Source organism: Desmodus rotundus, chromosome 7, assembly GCF_022682495.2.
Source record: "Desmodus rotundus isolate HL8 chromosome 7, HLdesRot8A.1, whole genome shotgun sequence".
Lineage (NCBI taxonomy): Eukaryota > Metazoa > Chordata > Mammalia > Chiroptera > Phyllostomidae > Desmodus > Desmodus rotundus.
In genome coordinates this window covers 118,220,907-118,245,810 of record NC_071393.1, presented here as the reverse complement: position 1 = coordinate 118,245,810, position 24,904 = coordinate 118,220,907, and the positions used below count along the sequence as shown (strand labels likewise).

Below are 24,904 nucleotides of genomic sequence, written 5' to 3'. Positions count from 1 at the left end.
CGCCTGACACCAAGGAGGGAAGAAACTACAAGTTCCAGCATGCCCTGCGGCGTCGGTCTGCCACAGGTTCCCTCTGACCGCTGCGCCTCCCCGCGCCTATCTTCTTCCGCCCTAGTCTATGCCGCACACCCAGTCTCAAAGGGCTTGTCCGGCGGCGGAAGAGTCTGGCGCTTTCCTGATTGGGAGGGCTCGGTGTGGAAGAGGTGAGGGTGTCCCAAACCCCTTGGGCTGCGTATTTGGCTGAATCCAGCCCCTTCGCACCCTAATGCTTTCCACCTGTTCTTTGAGGCGTCCTTACACTCCCCACAAGGCCTGACGCTCTTCCGGTCCGAGCGACCCCTGGCAGGGAGACCGGAGTACGCTCAGGGCTGGAGCTGCGATTGAGCCCCGACATTTGCTTTTAAACGAGTATTCAGTATACCGAGGATCCACCGGGCTCTGGCAGCTGCGGTGGATCCAAGACTTCCGGGACGTTCGCCTCTAGTTTAACTCACATCTCTGGTCTCAGTTCATACCCTCGTCCATGTAGGACTGTTTTGGAAGAGGATAGCTGAATCTGAATGTAACTTCTCAATAGCTGGTTTTGGGATGTCGTGAGGCGGGGAAACGTGTTGGTTGTGAGTTTTGGGGCTTTTTTTTTTTCTGTGCTTTCTGTGACTCTTTTTCATGTTTCTGTTCTCCCTTGTGGGCTCGTATTAAACAGGTGTCAATAAGGACGAGCCTCTGAAGTATTTTAAATCACGTTAAAACACCTGTCTCAATCATTCTTAAAATTGTACCTAGTTGCTTAATAACTTCTGGAGCTATTAAATCTTTACCCCTTTACTTGCCAAATAAATCTACGTTCTGATTGGGCAGTAGACAGATTGGCAAGTATCCATCCAAGTTGCATGGTTGAGAAAAGATTCCAGAAATCCCTCTGGTGGATTATTGGGTTTGTGGGACAGAGTCTATGTCTCTCTGTAGGTATTTACAGATGTTTATTTAGTCTAGTGAAGAATGACCTAGTTTTTTCCCTAGAGTGAGAAATAGGACCATGCCAGTCAGAGTGGAAATGGCCCAGGAGGCCCTAAAGCAGGACTGGAGGAACAATGAGCAGGACAGCTTGGATACGGAGTCCTTCTGTGCCCCCTTTCCTCCATCAGTGAAGTGGAAGCGGAGTCTGGCAGGCCTCCCTTTCTTCTGAGGGTGACAAAACGGGTTCCTTATAAGGCGGCGCCGGTGGCAGAGACATTTACAGTATGTGCTCTGAGTGCCACCAACGTCAGCAGCTGGCGCTGGCGCGGGCGAGCGGGCCAGGCCACGTTCAGGGGGTTCAGGGCAAGGTGGATGGCTGTCCCCAGAGGAGAGAGTTCAGACACCGCTGGTGTTTCTGATGGCTGCTTAGGATTTTTGTATCAAACTAATTTCTTTTAATCTTTAGGGTTACGTAAAAATATTGTCTAACGTCTTGCAAGGTACCATAATGTGTTAATAATAAAAGTTAATACTGAGCATTAATTTTGTGTGAGGCATGTGTTAACTGGTTTAGGCCTCAAAACAGTCCTATAAGGTAGGTTTCTGTTATTTATTTATTTTTAATCCTCACCGGAGGATATGTTTATTGATTTTTTGAGAGAGAGAAACATTGATTGGTTGCCGTCTGTATGTGCCCTGACTGGGGATTGAACCTGCAGCCTAGGTATATGCCCCTACCAGGAATGGAGCCTGCAGCCTTTTGGTGCAGGGGATAACACTCCAATCAACGGAGCTCCCGGCCGGGGCGGTAGGTTTGTATTATTAATGCCCATTTTTCAGATGAGGAAACAGAGAGAGGAAGATGTCAGTAAAATGCGAGGTACTTTGTTGGGTGTTTCTGAGTCCTATTTATTCTTCACTGCAACCCTGTGTAGGTAGGATATCATGCTCTCCAAGGCGTAGAAGTAAAAATTTTACCCACTTTGCTCAGAGTTGGAGAGACCCAGATTTGAACTCAAGGGTACCTGACTACAAAGCCTATGCTTGGACCAGCACAAGGGATGAGTTCATTGTCTGCTAGCTTTTTATTTGGTGTTGACTCCCTGGAATTAAGGATGCAAAACAATTTTTAGGTTACATCTGGGTTCAGTAGAATGGGAGGGGATCAGGTAGGAGAAACTTCCCAGCCGTTCCTTTGCCATCCCTACATCCCCTGGAAACAGACTCAAGAAAGGGAAAGTAGAACTTGTTAAGGACCCTTAGAAGCCTCGACAGGACTGCCAAGATGAGTATTTGTCAAGCTTCTATTGAGAAAGGTGCTGTTGAGAAAGATGCTATTGAAAGGAAAGGAAAAGCAGATTGATCCTTGAGAATCGGACACTGCGGAGCCCTTGGAGTTATTTTTGGTGCTGTGAAGTTTTGGGCCTAGTTCTTGGATTAAACCAGTTTTCACACTAATCCGGTTGGCATTGATAACTTGGTTTGTAATTCTAGGGCGAATTTTTTTCAGACTGAAATCTAATTTTAGAGCAGTTGTGAGAGGGATTTGTGGTCTTTTGACCAGTTCTTCATATATTTGGGGTTTTTGGCCATGGCCTCATTTCCCAAGTTTGGGCAGATACTTGTTAATAAATTAATGAAGATTTAAAGATACAGACAGGGTAATGCTGCTTTTAACTGCTCGGATTCTTTCAGGCATTTCACAAGCAGACATGAGAGGAGGGCACCCGTCAGTGTTGGTCACTGCAGTCCTCCCAGAGCCTGGAAGAGCTCCTCAGACGGGGCGCTCAGTGGGTCTATGTTGAACACAGCAGTGCAGCTCTGGTCTGTTTGTTTCTGCTCTGACCTCGTGTATTCAGCAGAGTTGGCGATGCATTTTTAAAACACTTGCCTGCCTTGTACTGTTAACTCTGTGTGTACCTATGCTGAATACTCCAGCTCTGTCATAGGGTCCTTCAGGACAGGAACTGTGTCTTGGCCTTTTTAAATATTCCTTACAACACCTGAGAGAGGGCCTTGAACAAAGTAGGGGTTCTAGGGATGAAGGACAGCTTGTGGGTAGTTCGAGGATCGAAAGTATGGTTTGATCAGTTGGATACCCAAGGATCTGATTTTACACGGCAGGTTCATGTTTGCTTTACCAGATTCTTTTACACAGCCCCTGATTACTGCAGGGAGTTCGTAGTTTGGGTGGGTGGGTGGGTGGGGAATCTACAAAGGGACATACATCGGTCTTCCTCTCATTCCAGATGAATTGGACAAAAGGTGATGAAGAGGAATATTGGAACAGCTCCAAGTTCAAGGCTTTCACCTTTGATGATGAAGATGATGAGCTCTCGCAGGTAGGTTTCTGTGAACATTTGCTGAAGGTCTCACTCTCACCGTTAGAGGTCTGCAGTGCCTCTAAAATTCCTTCCCCTTGCATAGTTGGTAACCTGGCTTTTGGCCAGGTCTCCGTCAGGCTCAGAAACGCTTTGGGTCAGGTCTTTAGAAAAATGTTCATGGAGAAGAGCCCTCAGAAAAGAACCAGAAGGACTGTAAAAATCAACTCTCTGTCTTTATATTCTTAAGGTAATTCATTTCTTTCTGGTTTTTTTTCCTGCTAAGAGCCCAAAGTCTTTTTATCATGGGGTGTAATTTATTCTACTTGAAAGATGGACTGGACTGAAAGTTTTGTGTTTAGTATGTCTGTTTTACAGATGGGGGAACATTCATTTTTGGAAAGGTGGATAAACTCACTCAGGTTTACACTGCAAGGCATTGCCAGGAGTATGATCAGAACTCAAAAGTGGCTCTGAGCCCTCCCAACTGCTTTGCCACTGGACTGCAGTGTTGGCTAAAAACTAATTTGTTTTCTTGGCAAATATCCAGCAGGCTAGACTTTCTGTTACAGGAGGTGAAAGTACTGACTATCTTCAAGTTCTAATTCCTCAGCCTTTTTGGTTTTCAAAGAGAAGGGTGGGAATTGCTGATTGCCTGAATGTCCTGTCTTATGTCCCCTGCAGCTAAAGGAATCCAAGCGTGCAGTGAATAGCCTTCGAGTCTTCGTGGACGATGACGAAGATGATGACCTGGAGAGAGTCAGCTGGAGTGGGGAACCTGTGGGAAGTAAGTAGAAAAGGCCCTACGAGGGGATTGGTATGCAGGGCTCCTGTCACTAATGAAGGCTCCACTTGTTTGTCTCTTCAGTGCTTGTCAGGGCGGGGGATGAGGTTAGACTGTTTGCAGATGCGCACATCTGGTAATTTAACCCCAGGAGAAGATCCTTGGGGAAAGACAGCAGTGGTCCGCATGTGGCTGGGTCTGCTGTCCTAGAGCGAATACTTGGCTGGCTATTTTAGACTCACTGGGTACTTGTTAAAATTAGATTCCTAGGCTTCGCTCCAGGGACTCTGATTCAGTAGGTGGTTGGGTAGGGTGGAGGGCGTCTCAGTGTATAAGAAGCACCGCAGATACTTCTTTTTTTTTTTTTTTTTTCTTTAAGATGCTATTTATTTTTAGAGAGAGGGGAGGGAAGGAGAAAGAGGGAGAGAAGCATTGATGTATGACAGATACATCAATCAGCTGTCTCTCATACGCCCCCTAACTGGGGACCTGGCCCACAACCCAGGCATGTTCCCTGACCGGGAATTGAACCAGAAACCTTTTGGTTCATAGGCCATGCTCAGTCTCCTGAACCACACCAGCCAGGGCACAGATACTTCGAATATGCAGCCATATTTGAGAACTACTGACTTAAGTGCTTATAACTGGTTGGCAGAACTGAATTGCTTAGCAACCAAGTCTTGCTGCCTAGCGGTTATATCACTTAATACCTTTGCAGAGTCTATCTGGTTTTTCAGAATATTTTTAAACTCTTATTTTAAAATAGAGAATACTATCATGTAATTTAAAAATCAAAAAGTATTGCCCTGGCCAGTGTGACTCAGTTGGCTGGGGTGTTGTCCCATAAACCAAAAGGTAGCAGGTTCCTGGTTAGAGCACATGTTTAGGTTGCAGGTTCAGTCCCAGGTCAGGGCATGTCCAAGAGGCAGCCAGTCAGTGTTTCTCTCTCACGTTGATGTTTGTCGCCTTCTCTCTCCCTCCCTTCCCCTCTCTCAGATCAAATATCATGTACTCGGGTGAGGATTCTTTTAAAAAAAATATTTAGGGCATACAGTCAAAGGTTTCCCTCCCACACTGTCATGCTTCTTTCTACTCAGTTCTCAGTCCATGCCCTTCCAATAAGTAACTGCTATTGTTTGCTTCCTGTGTATTCATCAAAAGAATATTTTGACCCTGATGGGAGCTCATTTGGTTAGAGGATCTTCCTGATATGCTAAGGTTGTGGGTTCAGTTTCTGGTCAGAGCACATAGAAGAATCAACCAATGAATGAATGAATAAGTGGAACACCAAATCAATCATTCTCTCTGTCTCTTTCATTCTCTCCCTCTCCCTCAAATCAATAAATAAAAATGTTAAAAGATTCTTTTTATATTTGGAAATACATATAGGAATATATATTCTTACCTCTTTTCTATACAAGTGATAGCATACATCATACTCTGCTCTTTTTACTTGATGATATAGCTTGGAGATCTTTTCATATCAGTACCTAAAGGGCTTTCTCATTCTCTCTTTTTTTTAAATCGCAGTATGGTTTTACTATATATGGATTTACTATAATTTATTACGTCAGTTCACTATTGATGAACTGTAATTTTTTTCCAATCTTGTATTATTTATTTCGCAATCAGTAACCTTGTAATCTGCCCATATATGACTATATGAAAGATGAAGTCCTAGAGTGAAATGATTGGCAGAGGGTATTTGCATCTGTGTTGGGTGGACCCTGCCAAATTGCCCTCCGTGACGGTTGCACCAGTCTGTACTCCCACCAGCAATGTCAGGGGGGTTTTCCTGTTTCCCACAGCCACACCAGCACTGGGTATTATTAAACCTAGGGATCTTTGCCAGTCCTGGAGGGGACCAGTGGTATCTCAGTGTACTTTTAATTTATGTAAGCATCTTACTAAGAGTGAGGTCGAACAGCTTTTCATGTGTTTAATAGCCACTTTAATTTCCTTTTTTGTGATCCATTTATTCATTTCCTTTGCCTATTTTTCTGTTGATTAGTCTATTTGATGCTATCCTTTCTCCCTGTCCAGATTTTTGGAGTCTATGTCGACCAAAGGACCAGGGTGAAAAGCTTTTAGAATTTGTTGGAATAGTCGTTATCTAGGATTTATTTGTATAAGAATGACTGATTTAGTTCTTACTATCTCACAGGTATCTCATGGTCCATCAAAGAGACTGCTGGTAATAGTGGGTCAAACCAGGAGGGGCGTGAACAGCTAAAGAGCCGAAACAGCTTCTCCTCCTATGCACAGCTACCCAAACCTACTTCTACCTACTCCCTGAGCAGCCTTTTTAGAGGTAAAAAGTGATGGTCAAAGCCATAGGGAGTTCTTTTCCTTTTTTCAAAAAAAGTGCTCAGGTTATAAATCTTACTTACTCTGGAAGAAGATTATTGAAGGAAAAAGAATTGTCTTTGAAGTTGGCAGTTTGGGATCAAGATTGGGAGAAATGAGAGACATTCAGAGGGATTATTCTGGGTTTCTAGAACATGAACAAAATTGGCATTAACGCTGTGACAGGTACTGAAGAAATTTGCCTGGGTCACAATTTCTCCCTACTCCTGTGCATTGCTGTTGGGAACCCTTGTGCACTGCTGGTGGGAATGTAGAATAGTATTGCCACTATAGGAGACAGTATGGCAGTTCCTCAAAAAATTACAAAATTAAACACAATAACCACATGATCCAGCAATCCACTTCTAGGTATATACCCAAATAACTGAAAGCAGGAACTTGAACAGATACTTATACACCACTGTTCATAATAGCCAAAGGTAGAAATAACCGGAACATCCATTGACAAATGAATGGATAAACAAAATGTACGTGCACTGGAATGTTATTCAGCCAAAAAGGAACAAAATTCTGATACATACTACGACATGGATGAACCTTGAGGACTTCATGCTAAGTGAACTAAGCCAGACATAAAAAGATAGATAGTGTATAATTCCACCTCTGTGTGGTATCTAGAATAGTCAGGTTCACAGAAACACGAAGGAGAAGAACGGTTACCGGAGGCGGGGGGTGAGGGGATGGGGAGTATTGTTGGATGGGTGCAGGGCCAGTTTGGGGTGGTGAAGAGTTCTAGAGGCGGGTGGCGGTGATGCTTGCACACGTGAGTGTGCACAATGCCACTGAACTGTGGGCGTACAATGGTCACAATGGTAAATTTTATGTATATTTTACCACAATTAAAATATTTTTAATAGCATCTCAAATATCCGAAATTGAATAAAAGGTTTTTTAAGCCTTATGTTTCCATATTGCACAATAAGGTTTTATACACACTACACCCTTAACCGAATCCAAGTGGGTCTGACTTCCCTCATGTGTTCTTCATCTTTAGGGAGAACTAGACTTGGAAGTTTCCAGTCCCTTTCTGATGGTAGGCATCGATCCTCTCTTCTTGATTACTTTGGGAGATGTTACTGATCTGGGGTGCAGTCTGGGGAGTCATGGAGAAAAGTGGTAATCAGATGATTTGATAAAATTTCTTCTGAATCTATCATTATCATCAGGGAAATTTCCAGATTCTGAGTAAGGAGGTAGATTACAGTTATAGCGGAGAGGGGTGACTCCTACAGCTACTGGAGTTGGGGAGGAACCGAGATCTACTTTAGGCCCTAAAAAGTACCTTGGGAACCTGTAAGTCAAGAAGGAAGCTGTTGAAGAAAGGAATGACGAGAAGATGATGTCCTTCTGAACCAGCTGCCTGTTCTCTTTTAGCTCTTTCGGACACTCCTGCCAAAAGCTATGCTCCAGAGCTGGGGAGACCCAAGGGGGAATATAGGGTGAGTTATTCCTTACACTGGTTTGACCCTTTATACAGTTTAAAGTGCTTTGACATACATTACCTTGCTGGACCCTCCCAACTTTTTGAGCACCTGTTATTTTAACCCCCTTTTATAGATAAGAACATTGGATCTCTGAACGTTAGGGCTTGCCTGGGGTCGCTCAGCTAGTACACGTGGTACTGGGACTCAGAAGTGTTCGTGTTCTGTTTCAGTCCTTGCACACTTTCCTTCCGCATTACGCTGCCTTTCGAAGGCTGTACGTGGACACTTTTGGTCACCAGTGTGGTCTGGAAACTTGAAGAAGCTTATATTTGCATGAAGCACATAGTAAAGCAAATTGATTCACAAGGAAGAAACTATATTGTAAGGTTCAGAAAAGGAACATGTCACCCTGGCTGGTGTGGCTCAGTGGATTGAGTACCAGCCTACGAATTGAAAGGTTGCTGGTTCAATCTCCTGCCAGGGCACACGCCTGGGTTGCCGTCCAGGTCCCCAGTTGGGGGCATGTGAGAGGCAACCAGTCAATGTATCTCTCACACATCACAACATTGTTTTTCGCCCTCTTTTTCTCCCTCCCTTACCCTCTATTTAAAAATGAATAAGTAAAATCTTTTTTTAAAAAATCCAGAAAAGGAACTTGTTTTCCTCTTTCCTTATGCTGGCATAGCTATTAGAGTCTCAAAAATGAGTTTGATTGCATCTGGGAGTTGGAATCCTGAACCAGTAGGCATAGCATTACTGATTTTGTCAAGTGGTTCATTCCCTCCTCATTCATCACTTCCTACTTGTAGCGCCCATTCTAGTTCCTTCCAAAACTCAGAACAAGACTATCCCAGTTCATTTTTTCCCATCTATTCCCTCCCACAAAATATTTCCCCTTTAGGGACTAAGACAGTGAGTTTGAGGTGAGGAGCAGGCACACTGATAGTTCTTGGGAATCACGTGCTGCTAATATTCCAGGACTACAGCAATGACTGGAGCCCCAGTGACACGGTGCGACGCCTTCGGAGGGGCAAGGTAAGGCCACTGGAGAGAGGGGTCTTGTGGGACTTCTTGGGAAGCTGGCCGGCCTGTTCCCACAGGGAGGATTTCTTGACCTCTCTCTTGACTTCTGTTTGTTAAATGAAGTCATTTTCAGGAGGAAAATAAATCCACTGAGATGGAAAATCAGCTGCAAAATTTGAGCTTCTCCAGAGTTCAGTGTTACTTTGATAGACTAATGGGGAAAGGGTGAGAGATGAGAGGGAACAGTGCTTTTAAGAATGAGAGCAATCTTTTATGTTTAGGTCTCTTATCCACTATGAGTTAACTTTCATACAGGGTGGGGCAAAAGTAGGTTTATAGTAGTGAGTATGCAAAACAGTTTGTTCTTGTATTATTATTTATTAATTGCTGTATTATTTTCCATATGAACAACTGTAAACCTGCTTTTGCCCTATTTATGATATGAGGTTAAGATTAGGGTTCATTGTTTTTTTCTCATGTACTTCTTTATTTTTTCCAGCTCTATTTTTTTAAAAAGCAATCCTTTCTTCATTGAATTACCTTGGTACCTTTGTCGAATATCAGTTGACCATATGCATGCAGATCTCCTTCTGGACTCTTTGTTCTAGTTCATTGATTTATTCGTCTGTCCTTACGCCATTGACAGTCGTGATAGTTGTAGCTTTATAGCAAATCTTGAAATCAGGTAATAGGAGTTCTTCAACTTTGTTCCTCACTTTAAAATCGTTTTGGCTATGGTCGGTCTTTTTATATCCATATAGGTTTTAGTATCACTTGTCAATGTCTACAAAAGAGGTTCTGGGATTTCGATTGAGATTGCATTGAATTTGTAGATCAATTTTGGGAGAATTGACATCATAATAACTAATGGGTCAGAATGGATCACAGATCTAAATAAAAGTAAATACTAAAACCATAAAACTTCTAGAAGAAAATGTAGGTGAAAATCTTTATTGTTACCCAGGACACACACACACACACACACACACACACACACACACACACAAGAAACAAAAAAAAAGAAAAGAAAAAAGTGATTAAATGGATTTCATCAAAATTAAAAACTTTTGATCTTTGCACTATTAAAAACATGAAGAGATCACCAGAGCTGGGAGAAAATATTTATAAATATATACATTATAAATGATTTTCATCCAGAATATATAAAGAATAATGAATTATTTTCTAAGAAGATAAGCAATCCAATAAAAAATGGGCACAAGAGCCCTGGTAAATGTGGCCCAGTTGGTTGGAGCTTTGTCCCATAGCCAGAGAGTTGTGGGTTTGATTCCCAGTTGGGACAGATACCTAGGTTGTGGGTTTGATACCTGGTCTGGGTATGCATGATCCCAGGTCCAGTGCTTAGGGGGGCGATGGGGGCATCCCAAAGATGCTTTTCTCTCTCACATCAATGTTTCTCTCTTTTCTTCCTCTCTCTCTGAAGGCAATGAAAGGGTGTCCTCAGGTGAGGATAAAAAAAGATTTAACCAGTTATATCACAGAAACATACACGAATGTCCAATAAGCAATTGAAAAGATGCTCAACATTATTAGTTATCAAAAAAATTTGAATTAGCCCTGGCTGGTGTGGCTCAGTGGATTGAGTGCAGGCCTGCGAACCAAAAGGTTGCCAGTTCAATTCCCAGTCAGAGCACATGCCAGGGATGTGGGCCAGGTCCCCAGTAGGGGGCACGCGAGAGGCAACCACACATTGATGTTTCTCTCCCTCTCTTTCTCCCTCCCTCCCCTCTCTAAAAATAAATAAGATCTTTTTAAAAAATGCATGAATTAAAACTATGACATGCCACTATGCAGTCACTGGAATGGCTAAACTTAAATGTACTGATAGGGTGTAGAAGAACTGGAACTCTCCTATACTGCCAGCAGCAAGGTGAAATGGTAAAGCCACTTTGTAAAATAGTCTGACAACCTATTACAAAGTTAATCATATGCTTAATTTCACTCCTAGACATATAAAATTCAAGACAAATGAAAACATGTTCATACCAATACTTGCACACAAATGCTTATAGCAGCTTTGTTCATAATGTCCCCCAAAGTGAAAATCCAAATATTCATCAGCAGCTAAATGGATGAATAAATGGTGGTGTGTCCATACAATGTAAAAGTGCTAACCAGTAAGTAGGAACAAACTACTCATACTCATCACAGTACATGCGTATTGAGTGAAGGAAGACAGATACTAAAGAGTACACTATTGTATGATTCTATTTTTCTGATATTCTAGAAGAGGCAAAACTTCAACGACTGAAAACAGATGAGTGTTTGCCAGGGCTGGGGAAGAGGGTGTGGACCTCAAAGTGGGCAAGGAAACTTACTGGGGTGACGGAAATGCTCTGTACCTTGGTTTTGGTAGTTGTTACATGGAATTATATTCTTGTCAAAACTCACTGAACTATACATTGAAGTAGAGTAGATTTTATTGTGTGTAAATTATACCTCATTAGAAAAGAAGGGGTAATCTCTACCTGCTGACTTTGGCAGGACTTCGTCAGGAAATGACATCTTCTAGGGCATAAGGCTGGCTGGAGAGGGTGTGGTGGGAGCCTACTGTCTTACATTGTGCTGGGGACCATAGTGTTAAAATGAAGTGGCTTTCCTTGGGTACATTTCCTTTCACTCTTGCCTGTTCCTAGCCTCCCATGACAAAGGAATGTTGCAAACAGTCTTCTTCCTTGCACACTGATTCTGTTTTTATTCTGCCAGGTCTGCTCACTAGAAAGATTCCGCTCCTTGCAGGACAAGCTACAACTGCTAGAAGAAGCAGTAAGCATGCATGATGGAAACGTCATTACTGCAGTGAGTTGTGGGTTTGTTTCTAGTTTAATTGTTGTTGCCATTAGTTTCTGAAAATCCAGTCACAACAGACTTTTAACATTTTCATTTAAAAGTCAAGTAAATATCCTGGGTCTCCTTTTGATGTGCAGGAGTCTAAGTAATATGTGCTTTAGGGCTCAGCTGGCAGGACACGCACTGTGTGCGCAACTCCTGATTGTAACCAAGAAACAGTAGGTTGGCTACTGTAATCTGAGGGAAGAGAGACGTGAGCGCGGAGAGGTAACTCTTGCCAGTACAGGCACGGGCGTGTGGCCTCCCAAGGCACAGCTCAGTTCCAGATGTCCGCCACCGGTCCCTCCGTCACATAGAGAGAGCTGCTGTCTGGACCTGCTGACTTCATTCCTAGATATCAGGCGCTCAGGCAGGGCTTTGTGTTGGAGAGGTTGCATAGGGTAATTTGTGCTTTGTTCTCTTTTCCTCCAGGTTTTGATATTCCTGAAGAGGACATTGAGCAAAGGTGAGCATGGTTTGAGGGAAATCTTCAGTCAGCAAGTTGTGTGCTGCGTTTGGGGGAGAAAGGCATTGTGGCTTTTACACCAGAATTCACCAGCATCAGGTCTGCTTCAGAGATGGCAGGGCTGGTGTGAGACCTCAGAGTGCACATCGCATCCCTGAGGGCAGTTGTCATCCATCAGTGTGATGACTGCCGTAACTACAAAGCCCCCTCCATTTACTGGACACACAGATGGCTGTGCTGGTTTGAGGCAGTCAGAGTCAGTGCTTGGCGCCAAATGTTTGCATTGGAGAGAACTGGGAGCTGACGCAACGGCTGAGAGCTGCCCGAGCCATGCAGTGTGCGATGGTACATTGAGCCTTAGGAAGGACTGCCATAGAAAACCATTCCCAGCTCCCGATCAACTTTGAGGCATTAATGTTTGGAATGTGTGACTACGGAGATCAATTTCACACTCGGGTAATAGGCTTTAATCTTTGTCCACCTGACTTCTTCCTGCCTGTCACAGAGATCCTCTTCCGAGAGCTAGAGGTGCGGCAGGTCGCCCTGAGACATCTCATTCACTTCCTTAAGGAAATAGGGGATCAAAAGCTGCTTTTAGACCTCTTCAGGTAAGCACCGATCACCTGGTCCATTAAGTGTGTTAAGTGCTTTGTTCAAAGCACTCTGGGGGATACAGAGAGAGAAAACACTGTCTCTTGTTTGTGGAAATGCTTATTAGACAAGACTTTGAAATGTGATGGGATAACTAATAATGCACCACAGGCTGTGATAAGGTGACAGTGTGGCAGGTGGTTCAGAACCAGGCTCTGGAGTCACACATACCTGCATTGAATACTGGCTCCACCGTTAATTTACAGAGCGACCTTGAGCAAGTTACTCAGCCTTTCCAAGTATCAGTGTTCACATCTGTAAAACGGAGGTGACGATGCCTCCCCACAGGACCATTATGAAGATGAAGAGAGTTAGTGTTGTGTAGAGCGCTCAGCATAGTGCCTAGTCTGTAGTATCAATATTTGTTAAGCATTTTTTAAATACAAAATCTGGAACGAAGGTATCTCTTACTACTTGGTCCCCAGTGATGGTAGTGAGAAGTACAGTGGAAAAGCAGAAGCAGCAAATGTAATTTGCAGTCAGGGTACCTGAGGATAGCCTTGTGGAAGCGGTTAGGTGTTGGGCCTGAGACTAGGTAGGATTCTGACTGGTGGAGAGGTAAGAGGTAGGCATATCTGCTGCGGGTTGGGGAGTAGGGTGTTTTCTATCTTGTTTTCCTTTCCTATCTCATTCCAATTGGTCAGGCTACTTCCCGCCTTTAGATTAAAATGTATGTATATTATGTTCTTTCTTCAGTGTCAGAGAAGGGGTTGGAACCTCTGTTGAGGCTGACATGTGGCCTAGGGTAACTCCAGTTACCAGTGACTCCAGCACAGTGATGAGCTGCCCCAAAGACTAAGGTGGGGAAAGCGGTCACCTGGTTAGGGTCAAGATTACAGGTGGTTAGTCATGAATCTTCAGAAGACACATCTATCAAGGCAGGCTGTTCACTCCCTCCTTCCCAATCAATAAGGCTTTATGAAGCATCACCTCCAGCCAAAGAAGCGAGTTAATTGTAGTGGACCATTAAGAGTAAAAAGGGATCGGAACATAAAAGTCCTTGTTCTTCAAGGCCATACCGCCTTTGGGGAGAGACAAAACACATTTTACACTGTACATGAAAACAAGAGAACAATACAGAAAATCTGTTCGAGAGTGTATTGACAGAGAAGAGTGCTTTAATCTTTCTCAAGAAATCCAGCGTTACTGTGGGCTACGGGTCGGTGGAGTCTGAGCCTTCCCGTCAGACCTACCAAGTTATTCACGCCCTGCAGTGCCTCCTTGTCCCTGCTTTTTGCTTAGCTGGAAAGATCAGGAACAATGATGGCCAATCCACCATGTGTTTTCAAAGGGCTGCTGGTGGTAGAGAGTTAAAGAAGACAAGGGCTTATCTTGTGTACGGAGGCAGTTGAGTTTCAATTGTGTTTCTCCTAGAGCACTCATCTGGTTTTGTGAGGTTATACTGCCACCCATCAATAGATAAAAATGCCCTGCTCCCTTCTGCTTCTTCCCAGGTTCCTAGATAGAACGGAAGAGCTTGCGGTAAGTGTGGCCTTTATTTCAGTTGGGGGCCTGTTTAACAGAACTCTAAGCAAACACCCAGTCTCCAGGATCCCAGAGTGACTGAACCTATTTCTTTTCCATTGGCATTGATTGTATCCAGAAAAGAGGGACATCTGGGAATCCTAATGATGTGCTATTCTGTTGTTTTTAATACGTTCTTTTGATTGGGCTGTAAATGAGCATTTTTTTGAATAAATGAATGAAAACTGGCCTCGTCAATGTATAATTTGTTTTTTTTGTTGTTGTTTGCATTTGCTTTTAATTCCTGGTTTGTAGGGGCTTTTGGGTTTTGGCTTTTGGCTCTTAATACTAAAGAAAACGTTGAAAGCTGAGAGTGATGAGAAACCAGGTAGCGGTCAAGAAGGAAGGCAGGTCAAGCTGGAGGTCCACCCAGTGCACGTTTTGGCTGAGACCTCAGTGAACAAGCATTAAAATAGATTTTTGACAGATTTTCATCATCATAGAATGAATGCCTGGAATATGAGGCTAAATCTAAAATTTTATCAAAAATTTAATTGTATTATTAAGGCTTCAGTGTTCCATTTTTAAATGTCGGACAGAACGCAGGAGTGAGAACCACCCAGCGCCAGCGATGGCAGGGTGGTTCCGTGGCCGCTGCAGTGCACGTGTGTGGGGCACAGTGCTTGCGTCCAGCTGGTGCCTTCAGTGACGTGGCTAAACTTGTTTGTGCAATAGGATATAATTCAGGAAAGTGTTTTCTACTAATAGTTGGTAAAAGGAACATGTACTTAATATTTAAGGCAGGGTAAGATCTCAAAAATGCTTTCTCTTAATCTACTCCAAATGATTGGCAGTCTGTAGTAATCATTTTGAAAAGCTTTTGTGTACATTTTTACTTTGTAGGTTTGAAACTATAAGGAGTTGTTTTCATACATCATTCTTATAAAGTGTGTTGTTTTGAATTTTGATTAGTAAAAATAAATGTGCTTTGGGTAACTCATTTCAATTTGAAACTTATTTTTCGCATGTTCTCTGTGATGTTTGAATTGAAGGTGATTTAGCATGCATGTTGCTGTGTATAAATTTGGAATTTTCTAACCTTGTACATTCTGGAAGTGGCAAAGCTGATAGTCTGCTTTTAATTTATCCTCACAGAATATGAAGATTTCCCAAGTAGGACCTTTTTGAAAGACTTAAGATGAAAAATTTATAGCTTATAAAGGTCACTGTTTTAAAGGTTACAAATGATTATATAACATATTTTACAATGATTAGGTTATGATATAATCTCTTACTCTGTTTTATATTATTTTACCTTCTTATAAAATGTGTTGGCTGTGAAAGGACATACTGTCCTTCTAAAGCCAATTCATTCTCTTTTTAAAGATTTTACTTCTTTATTTTGAGAGAGTGGGCATGGAAAGAGAGAGAGGGAGAGAAGCGTCAACGTGCGATAGAAACATGGATCGCTTGTGCTCGCCCCCCCACCGGGGATCCAGCCGGCAACCCAGGCGTGTGCCCTGCTGGGAGTCAAACCGGCGGCCTTTCAGTTTGCAGGCTGGTGCTCAATCCACTGAGCCACACCAGCCATGGCTCATTCTCTTAGTATTCATATTAACTGACAATCTGTTAATTTTTCATTCTTAGAAGTTTTTAATAACTTTATATAAAATTACAACTTTCACAGTCATCATTAATTATTGTATCACATAAACTTCAGTTCATTTTTTAGAATTTCAAAATCGAAAGCACATAAGATTTTCTTTCAGAGTTACACTTAGAACCTCTAGTATCAAATTGACTGTTTAGCTATCAACAGTGAATCAGAAGGACATGCCCTGTTTGTGATGGTACTACCGTTGACCACATACAAGGTCAAGGATGCCAAAAATAACATTGAAGTAGGCTTTTAGCCCTTCAGCTTTTCAAAGGCTAAAGCTGAAGCAAAAGCTGGTTTTGGTTAAATACTGAAGCTAAAGCCAGTCTCCAGAGTAAAACTAAGTGCTCCATCTACTTAATGCTTCGTCATACGTCAGCTCTGTTCAATAGAACTTTCTGTGATGATGGGAATAATCTATATCTGTGCTGTCTGATGTGGGAGCCACTAATCACATGTACACTATTCACTGACCACACTTAAGATGTGACTAATGCAGCTAAGAACCTGGATTTCTTTTTAATTAGGTTAAATTTACGTGTAAACAGCCAAATGTGGCTAGTGGCTACCATATGACACATTGCAATTATAGATAAACCAAAGAGTGATTTAAAAGCACTCTTTGGCCCCCCCACCCCCATCCCCACATCCAGTCCTTACCAAGAAAGAATCTCTGATAATGAAGCATTTAGTTTTGAAGCATGGAAAGTCTACTTATGGAGCTACCCCTCCACTCTAAGGAGATGAAATAGCTCAAAGCCTTTCTGTGTGTTTTTTTAATTTTTAGCTGTCCCATTATCGAGAGCACTTGAATATTCAAGATCCTGAGAAACGAAAAGAATTTCTGAAGACCTGCATTGGGTAAGTGTGGAGGAGAAATGTTTTTAGGTACAAATACTCTCGTGCAGAGGAATGAAGAGACTAAAAGAGGGTGGAATGGATGGGTAGTTGAAGGGACAGGCTAACACAATGGATCATGTAAGCATCATTAAAAATTGTCTTACTCAGTGCTTCAAAATACTAGTCCCCAGTAGAATTTTAATTGATTGGTAGTACGTTAAGAAAGATGGAGACAATGTAGAGAATTTTTTTTTAAGCCAAATTTATGTAACTGAAAGACTGCCTTTTATTCTGGGATTTTTTTCCTCTCTCCTCCCTCCCTGCTGTAGTAAAATTAGTTGTAATTCTTTTTTATGACCATACGTATTAAAACAAAAATGGGGCCACACTTTATCTGATACAGTATTTTCAATGTTATCAATCCTTGAAACCCCAAAGCCCAGGAACCACTGATTTAGTACAGGCTTTGACCCAGAATGTAAGTCCCTGTAGAAACCTGCCCCACACATTACTCTTCCGCTGATTGGACTCTCACAGCTCTTGGAAGTAGCTCAATTTACTGTTGGACAACCTTCATGGCAGGTGGCTGTCCCACTCATTAGCTGAGGCTGAGTGAGTCACTCACCAAACATTACAGCGCCCACAAAGAGAGGATTCGGATTCGTTCCTCAACAAAATCACTAATGGCTATATATATTTTGTCAGCTTTCGGGATCCCTCTTCAGTTGGCAAAACCATAAATGCAGAATTCTATCCAGAGGTTTACTCGGTATTCAGCATTCTCCCTCTGCCTTTTACGGGTGCTCCCAAGGTGAATTGAGATCAGATTTATGAAGCCCCAAGAGCCTCACTGTGCTTACAGTAGTGACTTGGTTTAGTTGGGTTTGTTTCCCGTTGGAGTAGAGGAAGGGGTACTAACCTTCTGGCCCTCTACCAGTTTGCCATTTTCAGCAGAAGATTCTGCACACATACAAGACCATTACACACTCCTGGAACGTCAGATCATTATTGAGGTTAGACTCCTCATCGCTGGGTTTTCCGCCTCAGTGCCGTTCAGCATCTGAGAGACATCTGTGCTCTGCCCGAATATATCATTTCCTGTTACAGTCTCGAAGCCTTTTGTTTTCTGCCTCTCTCTGGTAGCCCCCTTTTCTCCATTGCTCTCAGCATCCTTTTTCTTCTCACCTGCTGTTAACCCGGAAGTACCTCCTTGTCATCCCAGAATTCCCATTTCATTGCTACTTCTTTGATCTTCCTCCATCCAGCATGGATCTGTCACCATGTTATGGCTTTTACACTCCCCTGGCTTATCCTGGGCAATTTCTTTTGCTCCTCTTTGCCTCTTCCCGAGGGCAGGAAACACAACTACGGTAGTATTAAAAGTTTCCCTCCTGCTTCTACTGCATGGGCCTTGTTCTTTGTTTCCCTTGGGTCACTCCACCACAGGCCAATGACCGCCATCTAGAGTTAGCAGGACAGACCGAGATCTTCCGGAAGCACCCCCGCAAAGCCTCCATCCTCAACATGCCACTAGTGACGACACTTTTCTACTCCTGCTTCTACCACTACTCGGAGGCCGAGGTAAAGGCAACACGTGACAGACTGCGGGCTCTCACTGCACAGCGGAGCCGAGTTCGAAGTCAGTATTTTGATGTACTCTGTTACCGGTGGGTGTGCATAGTTCTCAGAAATCCACCTGGAGGCTCTCCTGGCCCTCAGCAGGGGTGAGCCAAAAGGGGAAAGAGGGTTGTAAGGGCTTGTGCGGCTTCCCATGAGTGGCCGTTTGCATAGCACATCCGTCTCACCAGTGCTGCTCTCAGGGCCGTCTCTGTTCACAGGGCCATAAATGCAAATGGACTGATGAACACAGCGTGCAGAGGAGCAGCAGGGTGTCACGTAACTGTGGATATGGGGACCATTTTTAAAAAATTTAATGTTCACAAGTGGACATTTGGATTAGTATAAAATTGGGGGAAATACCATACTAATTAACCCAGTCTTGGTAAGCTGGGTTGTGGTGATATCCGATTAGACCTGATGGAGCTTTTCTCCTAAAAGAATTTCTGGGTTTAAATGGTTACGGAGTAAAATGTAGAAAGTGTAGAGAGTACAAAGGAAAGTGGGAGGTTGGCTAGTGTTTGGGAAAGTCGATAACACTAAAATCCCTTCTCCACTTTCAACTTAGGGGACATTCAGCAGTCCGGTCAACCTGAAGAAGACATTTAAGGTAGATATAAAGTGGTCAGTGCTTTGGTAAAAGTAGTATCGGGGTACCACGTGGAGTAGATGTTGCTTTGTAACCCTGCACAGTAAGTCCCTTCAAATTCAGGGTTAAAGGCAGAAAGGAATGTGTTTGTGGGAAATGAGCTAGGGCTTTCACTGAATGGCCAGCTGCAGTGCTGGGGCTTGGAAATGAAGGGCTGCTGATGACCTGAGAGATCGATGGACTTCTAAGGGGCAGAATCAACACTGTGGTGTATTTTTGCCTACCTTTTCCAGGGTTCTCAAGTACCTCCCCTGGTGCATGTCTGCTCCCCCTTAAATTCCCCTGGTGTCTGCTCTCTAGATCCCAGATAAACAGTTTGTGCTGACTGCCTTGGCTGCTCGCGCCAAGCTCCGAGCCTGGCATGACGTGGATGCCCTCTTCACCACAAAGGTGGGTGCCCAGAACGGCTCCGGGCAGCTGACATGCCAGGCAGACCGTCTGCTTGCACCCCAGGCCTCCGGGGGTCTCGCATTCCAGTGACTGGCTTACGTTTCTCCTCTACCTTTTTATTTTACAAATGTCACACCTAAGCAAAAGCTGAAAGACTAGTATAATGAACACTAACAGTCTTTATCTTCTTCACTAATTTATTAACATTTTTGCTATGTTTGCATTCCATTCTCTTTTTATATACACATAGAAAAAGAGAAAGCAAATATGCTTCTTCTTTTTTTTTAAGATTTTTAAAATTTATTTTAGACAGACGGGAAGGGAGGAAGAAGGAGAGGGAGAGAAATATTAGTGTTGAGAGAAACATCTATCGGTTGCCTCTCACAGGCCCCCAACTGGGGACCTGACCGACAACCCAGGCAGGTTCCCCGACTGGGAACCCAACCAGTGACTTTTCAGGCTGCAGGCTGGTGCTCAATCCACTGAGCCACAGCAGCCAGGCTGCTTTTTCCTTTTGCTGAACCACTTGAAACTAAGTTTTAGACATTATGACACTTCTCCCTTAAATGCTTAAGCATTTTTCTCCTTTGTAACCACTCATGAGAGATTTAACGGCAGTGTAATACCATTCTCATATATATAGTCTGTATTTAAATCAGCTCGTTACAGCTGTTTTTGTGTGCCCACCATCAGGGTCCAGCCAAGACTCTTGCGCTGCATCTGGTTGTCATGTCTGTACTGGTTGGCATTTTAAATATTGACCGTTTTTGTTGTGGGTTTGAGAATTTTCTGATTTTCCCCTTTGTTAGTTATTTAATTAGCTATATTAACCACCAAAGCAATACATGCCTGTGTCCAAATCAAACACTGTGGGAAAGTATAAAGAATAAAGAGTGAAGCGTCTCTTGCTTTGCCTGCACCTATCTCACTCCCTTCCGCAAGGCAAGTACCATTAAAAGGTTGATGGGTACTTTCAGCTCTTTCCTCATGAATTTACAGAGAAACATCTTTATGTAAATGTAAAGATGTAAAGGACAGGATTTTTCTACTCAGGTAAGTTCATACTCTAAGTTGTTAAGTAAATTGCTTATCTCGCTTAGCTGTATTTCACAGACTTTTCTGCATTAGTGCCTATAAATCTAAGAACTTATTTCATATGACTCTTTTCCACCCTCTCAAGTTTCTTGACTTTTCTGAAAAACTCATCTCCATTTCCCTTTCCCTCACCCCAGTCCATCCAGTCTTACCACCACGCTATTCTAGTCTGACCATAAGATGCAGGGAGACTAGCTCAGAGTGTGTTGAGTTCATATCTGGCTTAGTCACTATTGCCACTTTCCTTTTTCAGAACTGGCTGGGCTACACCAAGAAGAGAGCACCCATTGGCTTCCATCGGGTTGTGGAGATTCTGCACAAGAACAATGCCCCCGTCCAGGTAAGGGCTCCTGAAGAGAACTGGGGGTAGGATCCTCTAGGAGACCTAACCTGCAGCCTTTTGCTGGTCAGTGATGGGACACCTGATCTGTTCTCGTCTTCCCAGAAGGGCAACACAGTGACTGTAGTCAGTTTGGGAGAGAAGAGTCCAGGGAGCCCTGGCTGGTGTGGCTCAGTGGATTGAGCACTGACCTGTGAACTAAAGGGTCACCAGTTCGATTCCCAGTTTAGGGCACATGCCTGGGTTGCAGGCCAGGTCCTCAGTTGGGGGCGTGTGAGAGACACCCACACATTGATGTTCCTCTCCCTCCCTTTCCCTCTCTAAAAACAAACAAATAAGTACAATCTTAGAAAAGGCCAGGGAGAGAAGTTCTCTGCCTTTTAGAAGTAATCTGAGAGGCACCTACAGTGTTTGGCCCACGTAAAGTACTGCCGAACTGTTGAAATGGTACAAAAGGAGAGCTCACTGAGAAGGGACATCTGAGAGCAGTGGGCGGGGTGCTGGATCAGATCTGGAGCATGCACGTTGCTGGCCTGGGTATCCAGCTCTCGGCTACGGAAGAGTGTGCTCTCCCCTTCTTTCCTGGGGGAGCATGGAAGTGCTACATGGGGTGCACCTCATTTCCCGCTGCAGAACTGATCCTGTGGTGGTTGATGGGACTTGTACACATCAGATTTGTAGATGAGCTCTTTTTGCCTTCTTTGGGATTTTTTTCCTACTTTTCAGTGTTCTGTGTTTAATGGGTCTGGGAATCACTAATGAGAAGTACCTCTTCCCACAGATATTACAGGAATATGTCAACCTAGTGGAAGATGTGGACACAAAGTTGAACTTAGCTATCAAGTTCAAGTGCCATGATGTCGTTATTGATGTGAGTTCCCCTGAATTCCCCAGGTTTCTCGGTCTGAGAACCCTGAACTACACCCTCAGTGGAGAGTGGGGTATTATGATATTCTGTGTCCTGGATCATGAAATACCGCTATCAGTTTTGACTTACTGGACAAAATGATCTGGCAAGAGTTAGCTTGGAGGCCAGCGCTCCTATGTGATTTTCCCAGCCCTCTGACTGGTGTTTCTGTGCTCTTATAAATGTCGCACTCAGAGAATTCATAGAGCTGAGTCAAGCCACGTAGACTTCACTCCATCATGAAGTTCTGTGGGGGCTTGACCCCGCTGTCATCCCAGCTTCTCCTTGAGCCTTGGCTTGAAGTGGGAATAACGAGAAGAGAAAGACCTCCGTAGAGAAGGCTGATTGGGGGTCTTACTGTCTGTTTCGGTGTACAGACTTGCCGGGACCTGAAGGATCGTCAGCAGTTGCTGGCATACAGGAGTAAGGTGGATAAAGGGTCTGCAGAGGAGGAGAAGATTGACGCCACTCTCAACAGCTCGGTGAGCCGCCCCAGTCCCCTCTCCAGCAGTGTCAGGAGACAGGCAGCTCACAAAGTCGCAGCCAGGGTACATGAGGGTTGTCTGGGGACCTCTGCTGGGACCTAACTGATGCTCTGATCACGGCTAAGTCTAACAGGTAGGAGGGACTAACTTCTGGCAGGATAGAAATGAATGTTACAGATTCAGAATATCCTGGGAGTGAAGGTGACCCGCCTGTTGGAAGTAAGAAGTGGGTAAATGGATTTGAGCTCTTTGGGGAACACAGCCCGCCTGTTTCTCACAGCACGAAATTGCTGAGCTCTCTGTTATTGTTCATTTTAGTTCCTGGTTAGATATTTTGGGACCTCGCTGGGGTCATTGGAAGCTAGTGACTCTTGATCCTGAGGAGGGCAGGACCAGAATAAATGCCCAAAGTAGGCTTGTGAGACACAGATTAGGTGTCTAATTTGTATCTGAATAAATGAACTGCGCCACATACAATGTTTTTAAAAATTCCTCCCCCTTCCATTCTTTTCTTTTCCGTGTACTACGTGGCTGTGAGTCTTATTTTACTGAATTCCCACTACCTCTCTGTTGTGATCAGTGCAAATTCATCATTGTTTCTTCTTGCCACAGCAAATTCGATGGAAGAATTAAATGGCATCAGCTACCCTGAAACCTGCATCGTGTCTTCCTTTTCTGCCTGTGAGAGTAGAGTGCACTTTTCTTTAGGAGAGTTACAACATCACATTGCTTGGGTCCTTCACCACCAGGCCACACCTGCTACTCTTGGGAAGGAAACCAGCACCTGGGCACAGAGAGCTTCCGACTGATCCTCTGTCCAGGGGCCATCATCTCAGGGCCAAGATCGAAAGCTTCGACTTATGAGAAAGATTCTCTCCACCTGGTGCTCACGTGAAGGTGGGAGTCACTTCTAGACTGGGCCCATGGTGGACAAGATCCCTCTCGGCCTGAGAAAAGTGACTGCTCTGCCAGAGAAGTCTAGACTAAGAGATGCAGGTGTCATAGGCTGACCACTCAGTTCCTCTCAGCTGATTATGGCCCTGGACTTGATGCTGGACATTGGCAGTTCTGCTGTGAATGATGGCAGAATAGAACCAAAATGGCTTTCTCCCTGGGGCCTCGGGAAGGGGTGCCAGTGTTGCCAGGACCTGCTGGAGGCACCCCACACCAGACTGCACGGAGCCTTCCACATTGACAGACGGCCTGGGTGGTGTTTCTCGGGCCAGCGTCCCCCGGCTGCCCCAGTCTAGCCTCTGTCAAAAACTGCAGGCTGAGATGGCCTTGTGTGGGTGATGGGAACAGCCCCACTGTCTTCTCCTCTACTTCTCCCGCCCCAGACCGTGAACTTGCGTGGCGCTTAGATTCAGCAGTACTGGAGCTCTCCCTTTATGCACAAATCTCATTATTTCACTAGGAGATTCCAGAAGTTTCACCAGGGCTAAACTCGGCGGCATTGCTGACCGTTAGGATTTTAAGATGGAGGCTTTAGTTTCACATTTGGTTTTTAAGAAGATGTTCTGTAATGCAAGACTCCTGCCCCGAACCAACATTAGCCTCTCCTCTGTGACTGAACTGGGTTTCCCCAGACATGCCGAGACTCCTAATAAAGCTGTTTCTTCCTTGGTGCCTTCTTTTTTCCTCCGGTTGTTTTCTGCAAAACAAATAAATAATTGCCCAGTCTCTTGGGACCACTACAACTGTGTGTCAGTGACTACGTTCAGCAGCCTGTCAACAACACGTGTCAGGTTACGGAGTAATGGTGCTAAGAGGAAGCAGGGCCATGTGGTTCATAGAAAGAGCCCTGAGCTGGGAGACAAAAGACCCGGCCTCTTGTCTCAGCTCCACCACTGACGAGCTACATGATGGTGGGTGGGCCCCTTTCTCTGGACTCATCTTAATGTGGATAGGAGGGCATGATTCTCTCAGCTCGCAGAGTTCTGTGCTCCTGTGACCTCGGAGTGGATTAGGTGGGAGGAGTAGGAGGTGCCTGTGCAGACGCACCCAGCATGCAAGGTGATGTGGTTCTCACTGGGTGCCGTGTTGCCCCCCAGGAGACCTGTGCGAGTGCCTGGAGACACTTCCACAACCGCATAGTTCTACTAGTGGGGAGAAGCAGGGGACGCTGCTAAACACCCTACAATGCACGGGATAGACTCCACAGCAAAGACTTTTCCAGCCCAAAATGTTAGTAATGCTGACGCTAAGAAATCCTTTAAGGGCACTGGGCTTCGACTTTTACTTCACTTGGCAGTCCCTCTGCAATTCCAGGTAACCTCAGGTTTGGTTTCTTTCCCAATCATCGCTCTTGCTGTTGAAGAAACGAGTTTAATTTGCTGAATTGTGCTGAAGGTACTGGCTGGTCTTCAAACAAACATTCATAGCTTTCTTAACTAGTGTATCAGTTAGAATTCATTTAGAGGAGCAGACCACTGGGAGTACAGTCTGTGTGTCTGTCTGTCCAGTCTGTATGTGAGAGTCATTACAGACATTTGACCTTACTCAAGTAGGGCAGTCAGTTAGACAGTCTCTGCAAGGTCATCTGCATGGCTGGTGGTAGGGCTGTAAATCCAGGTGGCGGGCAGTGGGGACGGGAAGATGAGTATAAAGTGAGGGGTGA

The 24,904-nt window shown here is 44.2% G+C and overlaps 1 protein-coding gene across 1 annotated transcript; it reads left to right on the top strand.

Annotated features, from left to right (window-relative positions):
* The first annotated feature begins 89 nt into the window (after window positions 1-89).
* VIPAS39 (VPS33B interacting protein, apical-basolateral polarity regulator, spe-39 homolog) lies at window positions 90-23,910 on the top strand. The gene is made up of 20 exons (XM_024567923.3): window positions 90-203; window positions 3,207-3,299; window positions 3,963-4,065; window positions 6,227-6,373; window positions 7,424-7,462; window positions 7,804-7,868; window positions 8,832-8,888; window positions 11,604-11,696; window positions 12,159-12,192; window positions 12,698-12,800; window positions 14,298-14,325; window positions 16,752-16,825; window positions 17,742-17,817; window positions 18,251-18,385; window positions 18,990-19,031; window positions 19,371-19,460; window positions 20,809-20,895; window positions 21,677-21,766; window positions 22,180-22,284; window positions 22,900-23,910. The coding sequence occupies exons 2-20, from the start codon at window positions 3,207-3,209 to the stop codon at window positions 22,918-22,920; spliced, it is 1,482 nt and encodes a 493-aa protein (XP_024423691.2). The 5' UTR covers window positions 90-203; the 3' UTR covers window positions 22,921-23,910.
* Window positions 23,911-24,904: the final 994 nt, after the last annotated feature.